Source organism: Xiphias gladius, chromosome 20, assembly GCF_016859285.1.
Source record: "Xiphias gladius isolate SHS-SW01 ecotype Sanya breed wild chromosome 20, ASM1685928v1, whole genome shotgun sequence".
NCBI classification, from domain to species: domain Eukaryota; kingdom Metazoa; phylum Chordata; class Actinopteri; order Istiophoriformes; family Xiphiidae; genus Xiphias; species Xiphias gladius.
This window is the reverse complement of record NC_053419.1, coordinates 4,272,385-4,286,059: the sequence shown is the minus strand read 5'-3', so window position 1 is coordinate 4,286,059 and position 13,675 is coordinate 4,272,385. Positions and strand designations below refer to the sequence as shown.

Genomic DNA, 13,675 nt, shown 5'->3' with positions numbered 1-13,675 from the left:
CAGGGGGAGTTAATGGCACAGTAAAGCGAAAGTAGAAAGAAACTCTGAGAGCTGTTGTGACTGACTGGTGAGAGCATATTCCAAACTGGTTAGTGTGTTAGCAGTTAGCTTGCCAGCTACAGTTACCTTAGTTCACCATTTAGCCCTGTTAGTAGTCACTATGTCAGCAAGCATCTGGAACCACGTTTTTTCTCAAAGTATGCTATCAAAAAAAGACGTGATTTAGTAACAGTCCTGAAACTCTGAAATTGTATCAGCACCTGTATATATATATATAAAAAAAAATCGATACTCAGCTTTGAGTATCAGAGGAGAATCCCCCATCTACTGACCTGCATTATCACTTACTTTCAAGGTCAGTAGACAGCAGGAAACTATGGGAGGTTTTTTACATGTCTCTATTTCGGGACTCCTTCTTAACAAGTGTGTGTGAGAAACAGCGAGGAGGCGAAAGAGTAAACGAGAGACATAGAGAAAGGGAGTGCGGCGGGTGTGTGAGAACAGTTGTCTTTTCTCGTTGATCTGGTTGGTTAACTGTCCGGCCAGAGTCGAGGGAAAGAATGTTGTCCCATTAAAAAAACATTACAGACAGAGAAAGTGAGTGAGAGAAAGAGAATCGGTGTGTGTCAGTAGGAGGGACAGAGAGAGAGAGAGAGAGAGAGAGAGAGAGAGAGAGAGAGAGTTAGAGGAAGATGAATAGACAACAAACTGTTCTTATATTCAGATTTGTTGTTGTCAATTAATACAATCTCTTCTCATCGTGCAGATAAACATTATTTGAATTTGAAAGACAAATGACACGAGGAAAGATTTAAATTACGAAAGGAAGAAAAAGGAGTGTGAAGAAATCAACAGAAAATAGGTTAAAGTGATCAGGGGAAAGGGAAAAAAGAGAAAGGGAGATATGGAGGAACAGAGAAAGAGAGAGAGCGAGATGCAAGAAAACGTGTTTGAGTGACAGATAGAGATAAATTTGGTCTTCTGAAGGTCACATTTTGAATAACAAGTACTGTACATATGTTAGTATGTACTTGTAGTGTAGTAACTGTCACAATCCATCCTGTTGTAAAGAGGTAAATAGTGTGAGGTGTACATCATTAGGCCAAATGAATCATAGCCGATTTCAAGGAAGAGTGTGGCAGCACATAAACTGAGAAATATTTTTTTTTTAAATAACTTAATTAATAAATCAAAAATAAATTAAGAACGTAAAAAATTAATATATAAGATATATAAAAATAAAATGAAAAGAATGAAAATTGAAAACAAAATTAAAAGAAGAGTGCGCTTCAATAGCTACAAAAAAACATCCAGAAGGAACAAACAAATTAATACAAATCTATAAAAATGCTAAACAAAATACTCCATATCTGGTCTACATAAAAAGAAGTGAATTGTAATTATTCACTGACCTCTCGGTGTCACAATTACAGATAGCTACAGAGAAAGAGCATGGGGAGAGAGGAGAGTGAAAGTTAAATGCAAGAAAGTAGAAGAGAAAGTGGCACAACGGAAGAGAGAATAGAATGACAAGGAAACAATGACAGTGAAAATCAAGAGATTTCTTATAGAACACAAAGAGAAGGAGAACGTGAGGACAAAATAGGGAGATAAAGACAATTAGAGCAGAAAAAGATAGACAGAGAGATAAAGAAGAGGAAGACAGAGAGAGACATACAGTGAAGAGCCACAGGCAGAGAGTCAGAGATGCTAAGAGCCTTATTAAGTCAGGGTTGCAGCATTCCTCAGCCTGGGAAAACATTTACCTATGCACGACTTTGGTTTACAAGCCATTGAGATAACAACGTTTTACATGCAGAGTGCGGGACAACAGCATGGAGATGGTCGGTAGACTCAAGGCACACCTGCACAAGTCCATTTGACTGTTTTCATTTACAGTATTTGACACATAAGGTGAGCTTTTTTCCCCTGCTAACACTACAACATGAGGCTAGCCGTTTCTAATTCATCCATTTTGGAGAGCGTTAAAATAAAACTTTTGGTTTCAGGGGTGTTGAAGGCCAAAATGCTGATATAATTGTGAGATCACTTTATATTTAAGCTAGCTAACTCACAAACCAAAAAAAAAGTATTAATTTAAAATTGACATTAATAGAATTTTTTGCCACTTTAGAGTTAAAATAGTCCACAACAAGCTGACAGACACACAGCGCTAACATATTGTTATCTTATAAAGGGACCTTGGCTAACATGTTAGCAAACAGCCGCCTACTTCCACATCCACCAGACTCAAAGCAAATAGTATAACATTTAGAGCAAGAAAAGATAACTGTCTAATGAAAGAGATCGCAGCTTAGCAACCGACAGATCCCGCTGTCGAGGGTGACCTCCACACCTAATCTAAGATCAACGAAATCTGAGGGAATCTTTATGGAGCATCGCACAGACAGACACACAGCTGTGGGGAGAAAACGTTATCTCTTCTATTATGTAACAGCATTGCCAGAGAACAAAACCTGCCAAGATCACTGAACATTTGCCCAACTTGAAGGCCGTAGCCCTGCCGCGTTTAAAGTCCCAGTATAAACAGCGTGGTCTGGTCAGGTGTTGTTAGTGTTATTATTGCTGTCATGAACTCCCTAACAACTGACAGTGTGGCTGGCCATGTGGAGCCGGTGCCGGTGACATGACGGCCCTCAGCCCCTCAGGAATAAAGATAACTTCTCCTCTCTGCAGCTCTCCTATCGGAGCGCAGAGCAGAGTACAGGCAGACTCGCCCTTTGACTGTGGCGTGTTGAGAAAACACGAAGAAATGCGTTTCATCATCGTGACAAATGGGAGTTTCATGGCCGTGGATGTCAGTTTGGTCAGTTTTGGAAGTTTGGTCCGGCATAGATTTTCTGTTTCCTGTTTTAGTCAGATGTAGTTTAAAGCTAAAGTAATGGTGTGTGGAAGCAACTGCATGAAACACTACAACGGTTATATTTCTGTGGTTCTTTATGGCATGTGTGTTGTTTTGATTGTATTTTTTCCTCCTACACAATGGCCAAAATATTCTTATGATGTTCCTGCGGTGAGCCAAACTGAGTGGAACGACACTAAATTGCCAGAAGTATGTGGACACCCTAAACTGAACATTAATGTGCCAGGTTTTCTGGTGGAGGCACAAAGTTGGAGGCACGCTGTTCGACTGTATCTACTCAAATATTGTTATAGGCTTTAGCATTAAGATTTCCTCTCACTGGAACCAAGAACAAACCATGAATCACAGCTGGGGTGTCCCCACACTAAGGCCAAGATCTGTGAATGGGGGTCACAGCAAAGGTTTGGAACTACTTATTTATACTGACTCTATCTAATTTAGGCGTGTTGTTAACTGTTACTGGCTTTGTATAACCTCCCTGTAGGAAGTTACAGTAGCATACGTTTTAATCACTTTAATCATATTATATCGTTTTTTTAATCTCCAGACAGATTTTTATCATACTTTACATTACTTTATGGACTTTGTTCTTACTCCGCTTTGGTGCTTCTGAATTAGAGTCGTTTGTGCTGCAGCAGGTATCTGCTCAGCTGCTGCCCCTCTGTAAGATTTCGTTAAGCACTAAGTTACAGCCCCAGAAAAGAGAGCTCGCAGCACTAACTTGGGGCCTTGACTTCCGACAGCACCGGCCTCGGAATCAGTGTCAACACCCGCACTGTAGGCGACGCGTTGGTCTGGTTAAAATCCAACCCCCGTCCGGGTAAATCGCCGGCCACTTACCTGGTGACGCGCCCTCCGCGCTGCTCCGCTGCCGTCTGACGCGCCGCTGCTCCCCGGCTGACAGGAGTTTGCCCTGTGGGTGGGTCCGGGGCTACACCTGCAGCACACCGGAGCCGTGCGTGATGACGCACGCAGGATAAGCTGTCGCCTCGGCTGCACCGCCTGTCAGAGCTGGTTTACACGGGGGAAAAATCCGCCTGTTAAAGCCTCTGGCAGAAATCCACAGACAAAGTTTTAAGAAGCATGTGAAATTCCCCCCACACTAAAACCACCCCTCCTTCTCTCTCTCTCTCTCTCTCTCTGTCTCTGTGTGTGTGGCACCATTTTTGGAAATCTGGAGCACCAGTCTCTCACCAAAATGTAACTATTGAAACTATTTCAGGAATGTTCCCATGGGTCATTTTGGTTTCCGTGTCCTCTCTGTTGCCAGCTACAGTAACTTAGTTCACCAGTTAGCCCTGTGAGTAGTCACGATGTCGCCGTGTGGAGCAAAAAATGCCGACTCATCTATCTATCAATGCACATGACCAGTGTTCTTCAAAACAGCCGTCAAGTGTCAACCTCTGCACAGACATCCTTCAGCACAGTGAAGCTCAGGCACACAAGTGAAGAGACAGAACTCGATGCTGTCATACTTTTTTGTGGGGCAGGTTTGGACGTCCAACTGTGACATCTGAACAAATAAATGTAAACCTCGATTACAACCTGATAAAGGTGAAGAAAGTCTTGCCAAAAGATGGCGACAGGAGAATCACTCCTGACTTTCCATCAGTCTGAGCACACAGTGATAGAGTGGCACACCTGCAGGTAAGCTGACGGCTTACAGTTGAGGTTTGGAGTCTCGTGGAGTTGAGAGGACGGACTGTTGGTTAAACAGCTGCTGGTTGCTATAGGTGTCAGACTGAACGCTGAGCTGCTTTGTGTTGGGCAACACAGGCAACCACTCCTCACATTCCTCTGTACTGGAGCTGTGAACACACCCATCAGCAGGTTATACTACAGACACACACACGCACGCACACACACGCACACAGACACACACACACACACACACACACACACACACACACACACACACACACACACGCACACACGCACATACACACACACACACACACACACACACACACACACACACACACACACACACACACACACACACACACACACACACACACACACACACACACAAATGTGCACATGCATTCAAATGGCACTGAGTTAGCCTGTTTGTGAAGAGACTTAAAAGAATCAATTTGAATATAAATATGTTCTTGTGTCTGTCTTGAAGTCTCAGTATCAGGTTTCCCTGCAGTTCTGACTCACCCAAGGAAGTGTTTAGGAAACCATTGTCTCAACCTGAAATGATAAAGGTGCAGCATATGGCACTTTATCATGTACAAACTATTGCACATGCCTGCTCATGGGCTTGGTGGGTGAGGACTGAGACAGAAGCAGTAAAACCATTGTGCTGACAGTGCAAGGGTTTGGAAGTTTCTATTGTTGTAATACATTTTTTTCCAAACTGATCACTATTCACATGAATCCAGTCTGAACACAACCCTTACTTCTGTAAAGAAACCTACTTTATACAGCCACGTTTCAGTCTACGTGGGAAGAGCCTTTCATCCTCAAAAATAGTGCTGAAACAATTAGTCAGTCGACTTTATGTTCAGCAGAAAATCAGTTGACAACAATTTTGATAATCAGCAATTTCTTGGAGTTACATATCAATCATCATATCAATCACAAAACATTCTCATGGCTCCACTTTCTCTAATGGGACTGTTTACTACTTTGCTCTGTTTCATATTAATGTAAACTGAATATTTTGGACTGTTGGTCAGACAAGACAAGACATTTGTTGAATATCCTGTTGGGCTCTGGGGATTTGTGAGGGACATTTAAAAAAAATGTTTTCTGACATTTTATACATCAAACAATGACTAGAGTAATAAAATAAATGAGGACAATAAATGTTTGATGATTTTGATGGAGCATCATTTTTGAAGTCCAAATAAAATAGCATCTTCATGATATAATGTGACATGCCTCCAGTGGTAACAGGATGTTAATGTTGGAGGATTCAAGGGCAAAGAACCAGTCTGACATCAAATAAAGTGTGACTTAGAGGGATGGGAGGTGCAGAGGGGCAGGATCGGTCAAAAATCGGTGGTGAGCTTTTGTTTCTCCCAAGGGTGAAACAGGTCACTGCTGGTTTCAGGACAGAACAAGAAGGAAACTATCCCAAAAACCCACAAGCAGTAGTGGAAGAAGTACTCAGGTCTTTTACTTAAGTAAAAGCAGCTTCACCACTGTGTAAAAATACTCTCTTACAAGGAAAAGTCATACATTCAAATCTTTATTTATGCAAAAGTATAGTATCGGCACTGAATTATAGTCAACGTACAAAAAGGTAAAAGCACATTCCATGCAGAATGACTCATGTTAGAATAATATGTGCAATACCCATATTCATTGATTATAATCATGGTGAACTAATGTGAAAGCATAAATTTTATGTTGCAGCTGGCAAAGGAGAAAGTAATTTAATATAGCCGGTTTGGTTAATCTATAAAAATATATCATCATTTATTTTGTTGATTATATTTTATAATAATAATCTGAATTTGAAAAGTAACTAATAACTTAAGCTTTAAAATAAATTGTACAGCAGTTAATCATACTATATTTTGCCCTTTAATTTTGTAATGGAATTACAAAAGTAAAGGGCAAGTACCACAAAATTGTACTTAAGTAAAGCACTTGAGTAAATGTACTTAGTTACTTTCCACCAAAGAATACAAGGCAATAAAATGTGTATTTTTGCAGTTCATTGTAACGTGAATAGGGAAAGGGTTTTTTTTTTCCATATCAGTGTGACTAAGTGTGTCAGTGTGGATGTTTGCCACTATGAGTGAAAAGTCCAAAGAAAGGTGAAGAGTCCAAGGTTGATGTCCATGACAACATTAGTCCTACGCCAGCACCCTACTGAAGTCTCCTTGAGTAAGAAACAATTTGTGACAAAGTAAAGAGGAGCAAGACATTCTTCCTGCCAGTAAGCGTGTTTCCATCCACATCTTTATGTGCATTTTTAATTGGTGCAGTGGAGACATCACACAGAAGTTTTTATATTTGGCTGAGTTGCAGAAGTTGGTGTATCGATAGGACAAAATGAGACAACATGCAATGGAAACAGATTTAGTGAATAAATCATGACGTACATCACGCATGTGACAGATCTGTTCAGCTATGAGGAGATTGTAACCTTCATGAAACAAACGGAAATGTCATATTTCCATAATGTTGTCTACATTGTTTTCCTTCATTTCAGACTTAAGTGCTGCTCTTTTAATAGGTTCATCTCTGCCCTCTTCTTTGCAATGGTTTAAGGGCACCTGACTGGAGAGTTAGTGCCAGAAGCTGTTTATCTTGATACCGCCATTTCCTTATATGCACACAACAGTAGTGGCTGGCATTTTCTTTTCCTGATTTTCTAGGAAATTTGGTTAAGATTTTTTGCTAGATTTAGATGGAAACTTCACTAGAATCTGTGTTTTAATACCATGTGTATGTCCCACTGCAGTCCTCCACATTGCGAACATTTTGCATGTTTCCTGCATTCAGCAGATCTAAAATCTTACTCGAATTCATCAGAGTTTGTCTCATCCCTGGATATTTTTAGGTGTTTGCTGTATATATTATCTGCCTATATACTGCATCACCGCAAACACTGTCAGGTTTGCAATTAAACTGGCAACTGATATCAACATTGTCGGAGTCAGAGATTCAAATCCTCTTTTAGTATAAAACTGTAAAAACAAAAATGTTGCTGAAAGATTTTGGATAAAATCCTTGGCAAATTCTCTCTAAAATTATGCACAAGACATTTAGAGTATTTCTATTTAATAGAACGGTGCAGCCAAAAAAACAGGGAGTCTGAATATTAGAGTCAGTTAAGCATGGTGTAGCTTCAATAAAGAGCAGGAATAGCAAGGTAAATATACATGATTCTGTCAGACAGAGTGGGATGAAAGGATTTTTCCAACCTTAAAGCTACTTATGGGGAAATGAAAGGGTAAGTTGCATGTCATTGAGTCAATTTCATCATCTCACACATCTTCTTGCTCTTCCACGGTTGTGAATCACCCAGCAAAGAACTGTACATGCCCTGTTGTGTCACATGTAGTTCAGTTTGTGACTGCATCTCAAAGAAAGCTGCAGATGGGAGTGTCCCAGTCAGACAACCTTTACTCACACACTGATAACTCACACTGCTGCAATAACTTACATAAGACACGCGAGGTGTTGTAATTCTACAGTTATGCAGCCATTGTCTTCAATGTTGCTTTATCTTACCTGTGACAATAAACTAATTTTAACAGAGAGAATGTCATCCAGGTGTCTTTAATTCTCTACATAAAGGATAAGGCCTGAATACGTTAAGTTTCTACAGTGAGCCAGATTCTGCACATTCAGAATCTAAATTTGTGTGTTAAGAAAGTCAAATGTGAGAAAACAAGCCTAAAAGGGACAGTATACTGCATCAGAACTACTTGTCAGATCGTATCTTTGGAAACCACCACCCTCTCCCACCATACCTTTCCAACCTCAGATTTGCAAACATTTCTGAAAGTCATGGGAATGTTATTAGTTTTCCAGGTATCTGGTCATAAATCACAGTATTGGACTAAATGAAATATTGACCTGAAAGTCAGGAGATCAAAGTTTTTACAATTCATCCTCCAAGGACAATGAATGTCTTTGCAAAATTTCATAGCTATCCATTTAATAGTTGGTTAGATATTTTGGTCTGGACCAAAGTAGTGGACCTACCGACGGACAGATAGACAATCATTGGCATCCCTAAAGCCAGTGTGGCTAAAAACATTCAAACTGAAACTGACTCCTCTGTGGAGGGATTTTCTGTCTTCAACCTTTATTTAACCAGGTGGCTGAGATGAAAAGAGATTTTTCAGGAATGATGAAATAGAAAAGGCTAACATGAAAATTGCAAAATACCCCATACAGCAATGCACAAGGACAAAAACACTATCGTGAACAAATAAGAAGGGAGTGTGATGCTAAACCAGCAGAGTCAAATAAATTATTTGTTTTTGGTTTATTCCTATCTGCAGGTGAATTCACAGAAAAGTCTCAGTGTCACAGTAGAGACACTGATGTGTTTGTAAAGGTCACAGAGATACAGCAGCCCAGCCCAGTTTCTTTTACTGAAATCACTAGTCATACGCCACTAATTCTGCTAATGAACTGCTACAACTACTAGTACTTCTGCTAAATTCTCTCTGTACTACAGTTTATTCTGCCACTGGTACTCCATTTGTTATTAATACCTTTACAATCCTGTCTGGAATAACTACAGGTCGTCTGTTCAAACGGCTTAAAACATCCTATGTTATGATCAGTAGCAAAGTAGGACGTCACATGGACTTCTCATAATAAAAGCTATTACTAAGGAAGCTGGGGTGGTTGGACGGACATGCAAAAGTGTCTCTCGTAAGGACCAGAGATGAGATAAGGCATTGTCCCACCTCTGACACTACAGTCAACACTAGTTTCCTTTAACCATGACCATGATCTTTCCCCTTATTTTGAATAAATGACTTTTCTTTATTTAACATAACCAGAACTTAACCATACTGTAAATGAAACATCTTCTCATGCCAAAAACAAAAAAAAAAAAAGCAACCCCCCTCCCAAAAAAAACCACACAAAATTGCCGATTTCATTTGTCTTTGTTTTCATGGGTTCTTTCTATTCTGACACCTCTATGGTAAATAAGAACAGTTAAAGGAATACAAAGGTCATTAGTATTAATCCTCTGGGCACCATGAATATCAGTACCACATTTTTTGGCAATCTATTCTATAGTTGTCGAGAAATTTTGACTTAAAACAAAAATGGTCCCGCTCATGGTGGCTAGTCTGGAGATCAAAGTCATTAGGAACATCCTGTGGGAACCATGAATGTCTGTCCAAAACATCATAGTAATCCATCTATTAGTTGATAACATGCAGTGCATTCGGAAAGTTTTCCTTATATGTGTGTGCCTTTCTAAATCATGTCAAATCAGTTGAATTTACCACAGGTGGACTCCAGTCAAGGTGTAGAAACATCTCAAAGATGATCAAGAGAAATGGGAGGTACCGGAGCTAAAGGGTCCCTGAATACTTATGTCAATGTTTCCGTTATTCCTTTTTGATAAATTTTAAATAAATTCTAAAATTGTATTTTTCGCTTTGTCATTACGGGGTATTAAGTTGAGACTGATGAGGAAGAAAAGGAATTTAAACGATTCCAGCATAAGGATGCAACCTAAAAACATGTGAAAAAAGTGAAGAATGCAATGTACTTCAGTCCAGTCCAATGTGGTGGACAGACCAACTTCTCACTAGTGTGGCTAAAGCTGGTTTGTCTTAGATCTACTGCAAAAGCCTCATATAGGTGGTTTATGACTGAGCTGACCATTGGCCTGTTTTGTTGTTCAGTTATGGACCTGTATTTTTATTACCATTAGTACTACTACTTCTACTATGAATATTCATGCAAATAATAAGATTGAATTGTTGTTTATCTAACTATTAACCACATTTTAGTCCTGCACGGTTATTGTAGGAACTGAGTGCAATCTGGGATTTTTCAGAATCATCCAATAACAACACTTTGTTTGGAAAGCTGGAGGGAAATTTAACTAAAGCAATTTATCCAAAAGAAAACATTTATAACCAGTTATTTTGACAATTATGCCATGCAATTCCTGAAAATAATAATAAAATATTTCACGTTGCTGATAACTGATAACAAGAAAATAAACATGCTGGAAGGTGACCTGTGATGACGTCAATTCAGCACACTGGAAAACATCCACCAGCCACACCTGGTGATTTGTGACGGAAAAACCTTTCAACTCTGCCAAGTTCAGGTGAAAAAAAATCAGCACAAACTGAGCAGGTTTAAAAATGTCCCAACAGTTCAGGAAAAACCCATCCGATGAACAGCAGCAAAGACCTGGTCAGTGTTTACAAGGGAGACGAGGTCAGACCTCCACCCTGCAGTGATTTATTGGGTTCTTTTTTCCTCTGTGAAAACAGAAATAGGGCATCATGGCTTGTACAAATATTAACTCATAGCTCTCGACTTGACATTTAATTACCTGAAATCCCACAAAACTAAGTTAAAATCTAAATAATACAGGCCTAAAGGAGTTTAGTTAAAAGGGTGATTTTCCTCCCTAGATTTTATTATTCATAAAAGTCAGTATTTCACAAGAAAAGCAACAATCTCAAATATCTTGGTTCTACAGTATATAGTAACTGACAGTCATTGTAATGTTGCTACCACTTCCAAGATTGCCCAGGTTGATATGTGCACCTGTCATCTAACTATGGTTGCAACTACATGAAAATAATGTGGAATTTTAACATTAAGGACTTTTATTGTGGTGATCCAAATATTTACAATGTGGAAAAGAGGCTAAATGTTTTGGGAAATATGCTTATTCACCTTCTTTCAGAGTATCAAATGAGAAGCTGAATACCACTCTCACGACTGTAGGATAAAGCCAGTAGCCAGTTAGCTTACCTTAGCATAAAGACTGGAAACAGTGGGAATGTAGCTTGCCTGTCCAAATGTAACAATTGTTACCTTATCTACCTCTAGCACCCCTCAGATCACTAATTAACACGTTATACTGTATCTCATTCATAGAAAAACTGTAAACTGTAAAAGTTTAAAAACGATAAGTAGTATTTTTATGGGGGGTTATGCGGCAGATTATTCCTTTAACAGGTGCAGTGACCTCTTGGAGTCAAGAAATACTACAGCACATAACCCCTGGTAAAACCCCCACTTCTCGTTTTTACACTATGGTTTTTGTATGGATTGTATTGTTAATACAAATGTATAGTCCATGTATTGCAGGAATCCAGGGTTCTGGAAATAAAAGTCCTGTTCATATTCTCATAGACAATGTTAGGTGACAGTTGAGGGTGAGGTTGAATCATCAGTACAAAAGCTGAACCACTATATGAGAAAATATCTCGTTCTTCAATAAAAGTCAAAGCTACAAGCCAGTGAAAAATAAACTTCAAGAGAAAATATAACTACAGCTCGCAATATACATTTCAGTAAGAAACGTACAGTCAAAGAGCCTAAAACTATTTTGCTTGTGCAAGACCGTCTGTAGAAACTTGATAAAACATTTCAGATTCTGGTTCAGTTTTAAATGAATTCATTAACTGTGATGACAGGTTTTGCTCCCAACTGTAATGACAAAGCATTCTGAATTTTTCTACAGCTCGGATTCACTTCTCTGACTGGCTTTTTCTCCATAGCAACAGCAGCTGAGGCTCATGGGCATTGTACTATTTAGAGCTATCAAACAGAAAAACATGATATTGCAGTCTGAAATGTTTCTATGTAGAGGATAACTGAGAATATAATTTAAGACAAACTTTTAAATGGAAATTTACAGCGGGAGAAATACTTCTGGAACCAGTGCTTAATCCCACTTCGCAAGCAAGAAGTGGCATGTTACACTTGCATGTTTTGGGCACAAGTGTTTTTCAAGTTGCCCTGATTATCTCGTGTACGCTTAAAGTAAAAAATTCACTGGACTTTCTTGACTAACATCAAAACTACTTTCCCTTCAGCATGAGGTAAAATGACATCACTCTCTGTCGCTTGTTGGCAGAAACAGTTTAAATCACCTCAGTGAGTCAGAGCAAAGCGTCATCCTGAGTGGCGAGGACAGTTTATTGCAGAGGTATCTTCAGCTCAGGAGGCAATTTCTCCCACTGAACAACCAGTTCCTCCGGACTCATGACGTGACCTGCAACCTGTCCGTGCTTGCTGCAACAGGCTGGTGACGTAAAGCCTGTAAAAACATGGGACTAGTGTCAAGTTGGGACTTAATTAATTCCATGAACTAAACAGAAATCAACAGAGCCACAGAAAAAGCTGTAACAAAGTCGAGATCTAACAGTTTGTGGTATGTTGATACCACAAAATAAAGGAGACCTAAGATGAAAAAGATGTCGTTTGTTTAAACTATACACAACTGGTGGTTGTGTATAGTTAGGCTAGGGGCAGTTACCAGAGGTGCAGTGGTGGGTATACACAGGTGTATGATGTATGCCCACCTGTGGGCCCGTGAATTTAATGTACAATTAGTTAAAAATAGCCAAATATATCCATCAATGTTTCCAGCCATTCACAATACTTCTGAATACTTCCTCCACCACTGCTGGTTTGCCATTCAGATTCATATCCCTCAACCTGTATCTGAGTCTAGCAGCTATTGTAGCATCATTATAAAGCATTAGCTTTATTCCTACTTAGCTAGCTAGCTACCACAAATGAAACATCTACACTCAAAATTATATTTGGATGTAAACATAAGACGACCTGCCTCTATATAGTGCTTTCTTTTCCTCCTCTTTTCTCTGTTTTCTTCCTTGTACACCTGAAGACTTGGACCTTTTCATTGTGAAATAATTTGAGCTAATAATAATTGAAGTGTCCCTCCAGCTAATCCAATCTGTATTCAATTGTAATTGAAAGGCTGTTTTTGTTGATAATGTTGGTAATGTAACCATGATTAATAAAATTAGGTTAGTGTTCCGCTCTTGAGTCGCCCCCCCCCCCCCGACATTCTGCGCCCTTGGCAACCGCATATGTCCTCTAGGCCACGAGCTTGCCCTGATGATTACACCAATGATAGCCACAAGAGAAGGATCCTTAGATGGATATGATGATTCTGAAATAAGGTTTGTTAACAGTGGTACACCAACAGACATGTCAACAAGGGATTTCACCATGACCATAACAACTGCTGAGATTTTAGCTCTTTTAAAAGAGTCTTCGACTGACTTCGCCTCGCAGTCCTATAACAGTGTCGGACTCATGACCACCAAAGGATTTATACAACTT

General features: G+C 39.5%; 1 protein-coding gene across 1 annotated transcript in view; it reads right to left on the bottom strand.

The window, feature by feature from the left end:
- The window catches only part of LOC120806664, a 60,645-nt gene extending 55,937 nt beyond the window's left edge, over positions 1-4,708 (bottom strand). The window contains exons 1-2 of the mRNA XM_040158031.1: positions 4,526-4,708; positions 3,725-3,886 (exon numbers count right to left, since the gene is read on the bottom strand). Coding sequence (XP_040013965.1) covers positions 3,725-3,886; positions 4,526-4,708 — 345 coding nt within the window. The remainder of the gene's footprint in view (positions 1-3,724; positions 3,887-4,525) is intronic.
- Positions 4,709-13,675: the final 8,967 nt, after the last annotated feature.